Source organism: Panulirus ornatus, chromosome 5 (genome assembly GCF_036320965.1).
Source record: "Panulirus ornatus isolate Po-2019 chromosome 5, ASM3632096v1, whole genome shotgun sequence".
Lineage (NCBI taxonomy): Eukaryota > Metazoa > Arthropoda > Malacostraca > Decapoda > Palinuridae > Panulirus > Panulirus ornatus.
The window spans coordinates 38,255,318-38,267,349 of record NC_092228.1 but is presented as its reverse complement, the minus strand read 5'-3'; the positions used below and the strand labels follow the sequence as shown (position 1 = coordinate 38,267,349).

At 47.9% G+C, this 12,032-nt stretch overlaps 1 protein-coding gene across 1 annotated transcript; it reads left to right on the top strand.

The window, feature by feature from the left end:
• Positions 1–2,544: 2,544 nt before the first annotated feature.
• LOC139748663 (uncharacterized) lies at positions 2,545–11,593 on the top strand. The gene is made up of 4 exons (XM_071661922.1): positions 2,545–2,787; positions 7,532–8,077; positions 8,838–9,515; positions 10,451–11,593. Exons 2-4 carry the CDS (start codon positions 7,538–7,540, stop codon positions 10,529–10,531), a joined length of 1,299 nt encoding a protein of 432 aa, XP_071518023.1. The 5' UTR covers positions 2,545–2,787; positions 7,532–7,537; the 3' UTR covers positions 10,532–11,593.
• The last annotated feature ends 439 nt before the right edge of the window (positions 11,594–12,032 follow it).

Here is a 12,032-nt window from a genome sequence, read left to right as displayed (position 1 = left end):
TGTAGCATGGCTGGTGTACCCTGGGCTAGTGTAGCATGGCTGGTGTACCCTGGGCTAGTGTAGCACGGCTGGTGTACCCTGGGCTAGTGTAACACGGCTGGTGTACCCTGGGCTAGTGTAGCATGGCTGGTGTACCCTGGGCTAGTGTAGCATGGCTGGTGTACCCTGGCTAGTGTAGCACGGCTGGTGTACCCTGGGCTAGTGTAGCATGGCTGGTGTACCCTGGGCTAGTGTAGCACGGCTGGTGTACCCTGGGCTAGTGTAGCATGGCTGGTGTACCCTGGGGCTAGTGTAGCATGGGCTGGGGTACCCTGGGCTAGTGTAGCATGGCTGGTGTACCCTGGGCTAGTGTAGCAAGGCTGGTGTACCCTGGGCTAGTGTAACACGGCTGGTGTACCCTGGGCTAGTGTAGCACGGCTGGTGTACCCTGGGCTAGTGTAGCATGGCTGGTGTACCCTGGGCTAGTGTAGCACGCTGGTACCCTGGATTAGTGTAGCCTGGCTGGTGTACCCTGGTAGTGTAGCACGGCTGGTGTACCCTGGGCTAGTGTAGCACGGCTGGTGTACCCTGGGCTAGTGTAGCACGGCTGGTGTACCCTGGGCTAGTGTAGCATGGCTGGTGTACCCTGGGCTAGTGTAGCATGGCTGGTGTACCCTGGGCTAGTGTAGCATGGCTGGTGTACCCTGGGCTAGTGTAGCACGGCTGGTGTACCCTGGCAAGTGTAGCATGGCTGGTGTACCCTGGGCTAGTGTATCATGGCTGGTGTGCCCTTGGCTAGTGTAGCATGGCTGGTGTACCCTGGCTAGTGTAGCATGGCTGGTGTACCCTGGGCTAGTGTAGCATGGCTGGTGTACCCTGGGCTAGTGTAGCATGGCTGGTGTACCCTGGGCTAGTGTAGCACGGCTGGTGTACCCTGGGCTAGTGTAGCACGGCTGGTGTACCCTGGCTAGTGTAGCATGGCTGGTGTACCCTGGGCTAGTGTAGCATGGCTGGTGTACCCTGGGCTAGTGTAGCACGGCTGGTGTACCCTGGCTAGTGTAGCATGGCTGGTGTACCCTGAGCTAGTGTAGCATGGCTGGTGTACCCTGGGCTAGTGTAGCATGGCTGGTGTACCCTGGGCTAGTGTAGCACGGCTGGTGTACCCTAGCTAGTGTAGCATGGCTGGGGTACCCTGAGCTAGTGTAGCATGGCTGGTGTACCCTGAGGCTAGTGTAGCACTGGCTGGGGTACCCTGAGCTAGTGTAGCATGGCTGGGGTACCCTAGCTAGTGTAGCATGGCTTGGGTACCCTGAGCTAGTGTAGCATGGCTGGGGTACCCTGGGCTAGTGTAGCATGGCTGGGGTACCCTTGGCTAGTGTAGCATGGCTGGGGTACCTTGGGCTAGTGTAGCATGGCTGGTGTACCCTGGCTAGTGTAGCACGGCTGGGGTACCCTGGGCTAGTGTAGCATGGCTGGGGTATCCTTGGCTAGTGTAGCATGGCTGGGGTACCTTGGGCTAGTGTAGCATAGCTGGTGTACCCTGGCAAGTGTAGCACGGCTGGTGTACCCTGGGGTAGTGTAGCATGGCTGGGGTACCCTGAGCTAGTGTAGCATGGCTGGGGTACCCTTGGCTAGTGTAGCATGGCTGGGGGTAGCCTGGCTAGTGTAGCATGGCTGGGGTACCCTGGGGTAGTGTAGCATGGCTGGTGTACCCTGGGCTAGTGTAGCATGGCTGGGGTAACCTGAGCTAGTGTAGCATGGCTGGTGTACCCTGGGCTAGTGTAGCATGGCTGGGGTACCCTGAGCTAGTGTAGCATGGCTGGGGTACCCTGGGCTTGTGTAGCATGGCTGGGTAACCTGGGCTAGTGTAGCATGGCTGTGGTACCCTGAGCTAGTGTAGCATGGCTGGGGTACCCTGGGCTAGTGTAGCATGGCTGGGGTACCCTGAGCTAGTGTAGCATGGCTGGGGTACCCTGGGCTAGTGTAGAATGGCTAGGTAACCTGGGCTAGTGTAGCATGGCTGTGGTACCCTGAGCTAGTGTAGCATGGCTGGGGTATCTTTGGCTAGTGTAGCATGGCTGGGGGTGCCCTGGGCTAGTGTAGCATGGCTGGGTAACCTGGGCTAGTGTAGCATGGCTGTGGTACCCTGAGCTAGTGTAGCATGGCTGGGGTATCCTTGGTTAGTGTAGCATGGCTGGGGGTGCCCTGGGCTAGTGTAGCATGGCTGGGTAACCTGGGCTAGTGTAGCATGGCTGTGGTACCCTGGGCTAGTGTAGCATGGCTGTTGTACCCTAGGCTAGTGTTAAGGACTTGAAACCTTTTCAGGGTTTTAAATCATTAATTTCATTTGACCATTTATATTTTTATAGTAATCATCAGTTACTATGTTACAAAATTTGTAGCAAATAAGGATTTTGACCAATGACGCACAACATTTATAAGAAACTACAGCCAAAACGAGAGTTGAATAATTACGACCAGAAAATCATATGAGACTGGTTAACCGGATGAAGGTACGGACGGGAAGGTTATATAAAGGAGGCACCGCGCTCACACTGCCAGTTGTTGTGGTACCTGGAATACGGCAGGGGCAGACACGCGGTACCTGGGATCCGGCAGGGGCAGACACGCGGTACCTGGGATCCGGCAGGGGCAGACACCTGGTACCTGGGATCCGGCAGGGGCAGACACCTGGTACCTGGGATCCGGCAGGGGCAGACACCTGGTACCTGGGATCCGGCAGGGGCAGACACCTGGTACCTGGGATCCGGCAGGGGCAGACATTCCGTGGCAAGGGATTCGTTTGGGGTAAGTTCTGCCTCTCGCAAACGCTTGAAATACGTCAGTACATAATATGTTATCTTTCTTTAATCTTTTTCTACACAAATGTTTTGTTGTTCACTTTACTTGACAAAATATATTGATGTGTACGTGCAGTAGATGAAGTACATGTGCTGCACATGATGAAAGTATGCTCTTGATGTACAAGTGCTGCAGATGATGTGCATAAGATTATGTACAAATGCTGCAGATGATGTACATATGATTATGTACAAATGCTACAGATGATGTACATATGATTATGTACAAGTGCTGTAGATGATGCATATGTGATACTGATGATGTAAGTGTTGTGCATATGATGTGCACGTATTGTATATGATGTACATGTGATATTAATTATATAAACGTGATACTGATGATGTACAAGTGCTGTAGATGATGTACAGGTAATAATGGTGACGTGTTCTTGCTGTACATGATGAAAACGTGTGTACTGCTGATGAAGGCCACATGATATTGATGATATAATGCTGTGATCTACGCGCGCTGCACATGATGTACAAGTGATACTGATAATGTGCACTTGCTGTAGAGATGTACTTGTGTTGATGACGTACACGCGCCGCTGTAAATGATCTCCACATGATCCATAGAAAGTGGTGAAGACTGCGTCATGAACTCTAAGGATGGTACAGACTGCGTCATGAACTCTGAGGATGGTACAGACTGCGTCATGAACTCTGAGGATGGTACAGACTGCGTCATGAACTCTGCGGATGGTACAGACTGCGTCATGAACTCTGCGGATGATACAGACTGCGTCATGAACTCTGCGGAAGATACAGACTGCGTCATGAACTCTGCGGATGGTACAGACTGCGTCATGAACTCTATGACAAAATACATTAGGAGAGGAAGTGCTGGTAGCCAGGGTTATCATAATACGTTATCATCGTTGACTGGTGGGCAAGCAAAGTGCATTCTTTCTCCCGTTAAGTTTAACAGGTGGGACAACCTGGTGACCTCAACGTGCGTCTTGGGTTACTGAGGGTGAAGGGTTGCGTACCTTCCTACCACATGTTAATGTGTGTTTTCCATCTCAAATGATTTTGTAAAGTAACGTGATTCATTACTCCATCTTTCTTCAAGTGACCGATAATTTAGGTGAATCCTTTGTGAGGATATTAAGAGAGTCTGATCCATGTTTTGTTAAATTTGTACTATATACTGTGCGTCGCATGTGTAAACAAGATTTTTGTTTCACCTGTACTGAGCTGTAACTTTTCCTCGTTCGTTTGCTTCCATGCTCCTCCATGATTTCCTTCCCATTAAATCCTTTCCTAGGAACCCTGCGCCACCTGCCTGACAAGCACCTAAAGAATCATCCTAGACTTGATCCTTCAATATCAGTATCCAGCTCCTTCTAGGACTGAATTCATTACTACAGGAGATATTACCAAACATATTTGTTCCATGTAATTATCTTAGTCATAATTACATAAACCATAATGTTCCAAAACACCGAAACCAAAGTCATTTTCAACAGTGGCAAAGGACGTAGAATGATTACCAGCTGGAGAGCCAACTGTCATCATTACAGTTCACCTCACAAGTACATCACCCTGCAGTACAGTTATGATCACCTCACAAGTACATCACCCTGCAATACAGTTATGATCACCTCACAAGTACATCACCCTGCAATACAGTTATGATCACCTCACAAGTACATCACTCTGCAGTACAGTTATGATCACCTCACAAGTACATCACTCTGCAGTACAGTTATGATCACCTCACAAGTACATCACCCTGCAGTACAGTTATGATCACCTCACAAGTACATCACCCTGCAATACAGTTATGATCACCTCACAAGTACATCACTCTGCAATACAGTTATGATCACCTCACAAGTACATCACTCTGCAATACAGTTATGATCACCTCACAAGTACATCACTCTGCAATACAGTTATGATCCCCTCACAAGTACATCACTCTGCAGTAAAGTTATGACACCTCACAAGTACATCACTCTGCAGTACAGTTATGATCACCTCACAAGTACATCACTCTGCAATACAGTTATGATCACCTCACAAGTACATCACTCTGCAGTACAGTTATGATCACCTCACAAGTACATCACTCTGCAGTACAGTTATGATCACCTCACAAGTACATCACTCTGCAGTACAGTTATGATCACCTCACAAGTACATCACTCTGCAGTACAGTTATGATCACCTCACAAGTACATCACTCTGCAGTATACATCACTCTGCAGTACAGTTATGATCACCTCACAAGTACATCACTCTGCAATACAGTTATGATCACCTCACAAGTACATCACTCTGCAGTACAGTTATGATCACCTCACAAGTACATCACTCTGCAGTACAGTTATGATCACCTCACAAGTACATCACTCTGCAGTACAGTTATGATCACCTCACAAGTACATCACTCTGCAGTACAGTTATGATCACCTCACAAGTACATCACTCTGCAGTACAGTTATGATCACCTCACAAGTACATCACTCTGCAGTACAGTTATGATCACCTCACAAGTACATCACTCTGCAGTACAGTTATGATCACCTCACAAGTACATCACTCTGCAATACAGTTATGATCACCTCACAAGTACATCACTCTGCAATACAGTTATGATCACCTCACAAGTACATCACTCTGCAGTACAGTTATGATCACCTCACAAGTACATCACTCTGCAATACAGTTATGATCACCTCACAAGTACATCACTCTGCAATACAGTTATGATCACCTCACAAGTACATCACTCTGCAGTACAGTTATGATCACCTCACAAGTACATCACTCTGCAGTACAGTTATGATCACCTCACAAGTACATCACTCTGCAATACAGTTATGATCACCTCACAAGTACATCACTCTGCAGTACAGTTATGATCACCTCACAAGTACATCACTCTGCAGTACAGTTATGATCACCTCACAAGTACATCACTCTGCAGTACAGTTATGATCACCTCACAAGTACATCACTCTGCAGTACAGTTATGATCACCTCACAAGTACATCACTCTGCAGTACAGTTATGATCACCTCACAAGTACATCACTCTGCAGTACAGTTATGATCACCTCACAAGTACATCACTCTGCAGTACAGTTATGATCACCTCACAAGTACATCACTCTGCAGTACAGTTATGATCACCTCACAAGTACATCACTCTGCAGTACAGTTATGATCACCTCACAAGTACATCACTCTGCAGTACAGTTATGATCACCTCACAAGTACATCACTCTGCAGTACAGTTATGATCACCTCACAAGTACATCACTCTGCAGTACAGTTATGATCACCTCACAAGTACATCACTCTGCAATACAGTTATGATCACCTCACAAGTACATCACTCTGCAGTACAGTTATGATCACCTCACAAGTACATCACTCTGCAATACAGTTATGATCACCTCACAAGTACATCACTCTGCAATACAGTTATGATCCCCTCACAAGTACATCACTCTGCAGTACAGTTATGATCACCTCACAAGTACATCACTCTGCAGTACAGTTATGATCACCTCACAAGTACATCACTCTGCAGTACAGTTATGATCACCTCACAAGTACATCACTCTGCAATACAGTTATGATCCCCTCACAAGTACATCACTCTGCAGTACAGTTATGATCACCTCACAAGTACATCACTCTGCAGTACAGTTATGATCACCTCACAAGTACATCACTCTGCAATACAGTTATGATCACCTCACAAGTACATCACTCTGCAATACAGTTATGATCCCCTCACAAGTACATCACTCTGCAGTACAGTTATGATCACCTCACAAGTACATCACTCTGCAGTACAGTTATGATCACCTCACAAGTACATCACTCTGCAGTACAGTTATGATCACCTCACAAGTACATCACTCTGCAATACAGTTATGATCACCTCACAAGTACATCACTCTGCAGTACAGTTATGATCACCTCACAAGTACATCACTCTGCAGTACAGTTATGATCACCTCACAAGTACATCACTCTGCAGTACAGTTATGATCACCTCACAAGTACATCACTCTGCAGTACAGTTATGATCCTGCCATATTATGTTGTTCTGAAGTAAAGGAAAAGGAACAACAATCAGAGACCCGGAGACTTTACATCTGCCAGTGGAGTTACAACCACCGTTACTCATTCCATTTTTCCATCTTGATGGAAAGGGTTGTTATTGAGTTTGGCGTACGGGAACTTCTTGTGTGAAGGTTGTCTGGGCTTCTTGGTGTATCCAATGAAATCTCTCTTGCTAAAACTGGGTTTGGTGTGACGGTTGTGGCAGCAATAGCGTGACAGAAGTGTGGTGTGGCATTGTATCACATGTAGTGTGAAGGTTTTAGCAGGGGGTAGAGTGACACAGCTGTTCTGTGACACTGTAGCAGGGGTAGCGAGACACAAGTGTGGTGATGTTGCAGCAGGTGTAGTATATCAGTTGAAGCAGGGGTACTGTGACGCAGGTGCGGTGTGACGGTTGTACCAGGAGTAGCGTGACGCAGGTGTGGTGTGACACTGCAGCAGATGTGGTGACATAGGAGGTCCTGTGACGTTGCAGCGAGTGGTGAGGTAAGGCGTGATGGTTGAAGCTTGTACAACATGCTTCAGGTGTAGTGTAACGGTTGAACCTTGTCCAGCATGATGACAGAGGTGCAGGTGTAGTACCAGTAACAGGTGTCTGGTCTGCAGGTACAGATGCTGACGCTGGTGATGATGGCGGCGGTGGCGGCGGCTTACGGTCCGCCGCCGCCTGTTAACAACCCCTTCATACCCAGTTCCTGCGGTAGTGAGGGAGGCTGTCCAGGCTCTGGCAGCTGCGGTAGTGGCTGCCAGTCCTCCCACGCTCAGGTGGCTACCACACAAACACCTCCCTGCAGCGGTAACGACAGGTGTGATGGTGAGTGCAGGTGTAGTAGACCTGAGCCTTCTCCATCATCTACTGGTAAGTACTGGTGGGAGGGAGAGAACAATCCTTTCCGGCTCCCCGCTAACCACCATACCCAATGTCCTGGCGGTACCTGCCCTCCTCCACAGCCAGGAACACCACATCAACAATCCCCTGCCGCAACCCACCACCAGCCTCAGCCACCCACCACTCATAATGTGCTGGTGCCACCCATGGGTATCTGTCCGGCCGGCTTCGTGTGTGTCCAGTGGCAGCTGTGTCGAGAGGGTTACGTTATTACAGATGGTACGGGCGTCATCAACAAGTTGCTGAAGGACATCCCACCTCAGGTCAGTCATCAACCCACAAATCCCGTCCCACGTCAGTCACCAACCCGCACATCCCGTCCCAGGTCTGTCAGTACACTTCATATCCCACCTAAGTCATTCATTACACTGCAAATGCTGCCCACGTCAGTCAGGACACCGCACATCCCGCCCCAGATAAATCGGTATACTGCATATCCCACCTGAAGCAAGTCAGCATCCCAGATATGTCGCTCTTGGTCAGTCACAAAACCACCCAGATAAGTCAGCGAACCCACATCCCGCCCCCGGTCAGTCATCACACCACACACCCCGACCCATATAAGTTAGCGAAGCGCACATCATACTTGTGATTAATCAAGCACAATAATCATTTATAAAGTAATGGACAATAAATTTTTGGTATGTTTGAAGTGATTTACTACTAGTAAACTACATTGACATAACTTACAATCGAGAACCAGTGTATGTGCTCCTGTCCAATCTTACTAATACTCACGAGTAGATGCATATTGCTGAGGATAAAGTATCATTACTGATGAGTCTTATTATCACGTTTAGCGGTGATACGCCATTAGTATCAGTGAAGTGTGTTGTTCAATAGCAAACCTTTACTTTACCATATCTTTGGATTTCACCATTATTGACATTTACACTATGTTACCATTGAGAAAGAGTAATTAGGCAGACACAAGATGCTAACTAGGATCTTTGCTAGATACATTATACAGGTGCACCAATGCCCTTCACCAACCATCATCTTCTAATTCTTTTTCTGTGGCAGGTTGCGGCCTCGTACACCAGTTGTGGCGGCGACATGTTGTGTTGTGGTGTACCTTCCATCCTGCCAACTTCAGGCCAACACCAACAGAGCCCTCCCAACCCTCAGCCACCTCACTCTAAAGGTATACTCCCACTCCCTGCACCCACCTCCAACTCACAACCTCCAATCGGCACTAAAAACAATCCTGAAACGATTCCACTCCCACAACCCCAGCCAGGCACAAGCCCACAAACAACTCAGTCTGGGATCGTCGTTGGACCTACTCAAAAACCATCCTACCCTCAAGGTTCGACAAGTTTTCAGTCACCAGGCGAAACGGACAGGGTGCCCATCCCTGGACCCAGACCGCAACCTACCAGCTTCAGCCAGGACAAACCTGACACCCCCGGTCAGGTCCCCACACAGCCAGCCCAACAGGCAAGACCTGTGACACCTGACCAGGCCAACGTACAGCTTCCTGTCAGCAGCCCCATAGGTCTGGTTAGTCCTGCCAGCCGCAGACCCATTCCCATGATGGGGGGGATGGGTATGATGGGTATGGCCATGAGATCCGGGTCGTGCAGCGCAGGTACCTACTGTGTACAGCAGAGCCAGTGTAACCCTTACACTGGCTTCATCATCAGAGATAACACCCAACTGATGGCCGTGTGGCCCGACGCTCCAACTGTCCCACTCCTGGTTAGTAACATTCCAGTACCAGTATCCATTCTCCTGGTTAGTAACATTCCAGTACCAGTATCCATCCTCCTGGTTAGTAACATTCCAGTACCAGTATCCATTCTCCTGATTAGTAACATTCCAGTACCAGTATCCATCCTCCTGGTTAGTAACATTCCAGTACCAGTATCCATCCTCCTGGTTAGTAACATTCCAGTACCAGTATCCATCCTCCTGGTTAGTAATATTCCAGTACTAGCATCCACCCTCCTGATACCCCACCCCCCTGCTCAACACCTGGTACCCCACCCATCTGCTCAACATCTGGTACCCCCTCCTTCCTGCTCAACATCTGGTACCCCATCCTCGTGCTCAACACCTGGTATCCTAGCCCCCCTGCTCAGCACCTGGTGCCCTCGCCCCCTTGTTCAACACCTGGTACTCCATCCTCCTGTTCAATACCTGGTACTCCACCCTCCTCCTAGTGACAACCTGATACCTCACTCTGCTGGTCACAACATGGCACCCAAGCCTCCATCATCTTTCTGCCTCAGTTTGGTATTAGTACGAGGCCAAATTACTGTGATAGACTGTCTCAGTGTGTATAGTGTGGGGTTAGTATGAGGCCAACTTACTTTGATACTTTCTCAGTGTGTATAGTGTGGGGTTAGTATGAGGCCAACTTACTGTGATACTGTCTCAGTGTGTATAGTGTGGGGTTAGTACGAGGCCAACTTCCTGTGATAGACTGTCTCAGTGGGTATATGTAGGGTTAGTATGAGGTCAACTTACTGTGATAGACTGTTTCAGTGTGTGTGGTGTGGGGTTAGTATGAGGCCAACTTACTGTGATAGACTGTCTCAGTGTGTATGGTGTGGGGTTAGTATGAGGCAAATTTACATTATGAGGAAGTATGAGTCTGCCAGTCAAATAACACCTGACTCTACCTTCACCAGCCCTGCCTTGTACTGGATTTATCCATAACCAATGGCGTCTGCTGCCAAGAGTCTCATCCCAATGCCGGAGGTTTTGACTAAACCACGCCTACGCTGCCTCCAATCGTCACGCCTACGCTGCCTCCAATCACCACGCCCACGCTGCCCCCAACCACCACGCCCACGCTACCCCCAAACATCATCGCGCCAGAAAAATCCGTTAAGTGAATGCAACCTGATGCAGAGAACAGAGCACTGGTCCAACTTGCTACATTGAACAGTGCACTGGTCCAACTCGCTACAGTGAACAGTGCATTTGTCCAACTTGCTACGGTGTACAGTACATTGGTCCAACTTGCTACAGTGAAGAGTGCACTGGTCCAACTTGCTATAGTGCACTGGTCCAATTTGCTACAGTGCACTGGTCCAATTTGCTACAGTGAACAGTGCACTGGTCCAACTTGCTACACTGAACAGTGCATTGGTCCAACCCGCTACAGTGTACAGTGCACTGGTCCAACTTGCTACGGTGTACAGTACATTTGTTCAACTTGCTACAGTGAACAGTGCACTGGTCAAACTTGCTATTGTGTACAGTGCACTGGTCCAACTTGCAGCAGTGTACAGCTTGCTGATTCAGCGAACACTGTACACTGTGCTGGTTCAACTTACAGCAGTGAACAGTGCACTGGTTCAATCTGTAGCAGTGTACAGCTAATTGGTTCAACATGCAGCAGTGTACAGTACATTGATTTAACTTGCAGTAGTAAACAACGACCTAGTTTAATTTGCAGCAGTAAACAGGGCCTTGGTTCTACTTTCAGCAGTGGACAGCATCTTGTTCTACTTGCAGTAGTGTACAGCGCCCTGGTTCTACTTGCAGTAATGTACAGGACCCTGGTTGTGCTTAAAGTATTGTACAGCTTCTTGGATCTACTTGCAGTAGTGTACAGGACCCTAGTTCTACGTGCAGTAAGGTAATGTAAAGAACTAAGAGAGAAAGTGAAGACGAAAGCAAAACATCTGGTACCAAAATAGAGATCCACTTAATAGAAAAAGGACAAAAGCCTTCAATTTTTCCTGGAAAAAAAGGCAGAAAAAAGGTCAATACTGTGCTGTGTAACTTCTAATCATAGTACTACTGAATAAAAGTGGGTTCCTTGGTGAGGTTGTAAGATTTTCATCTGTCGCATTTATTTGTGTTACTGTTCCATAGACTTTAACGTTTTCTTCCTTGATCAGCATTACCCCCCCCCCCCCCCCCCGCTAGCACTTCCATGCTATCATTTCAGTCTTCAACGTTCTTCTCCTTGATCAGCATATCCCACTTAGCACTTCCAACAAGAATTGTTACTGTTCATGCTCCCCAGATCAAATGCACTAAGTATACGGAATCAATTCACATGTTTTACTTTCAATTTAGATAGCCATTGTGGTGGTGCCCCTAAAACAGAACTTTAGCAAGGAAGACTTAAGGAATTTTCTTTTAATGAACAATTTATGACTATTTGAACATGTTCAGAAAATTAGTGTCTCACTCAACTTGCAATACAATACAAAGACTTCCTATTAGTCATAGGATCACTAAAAGTCTGGAATATTA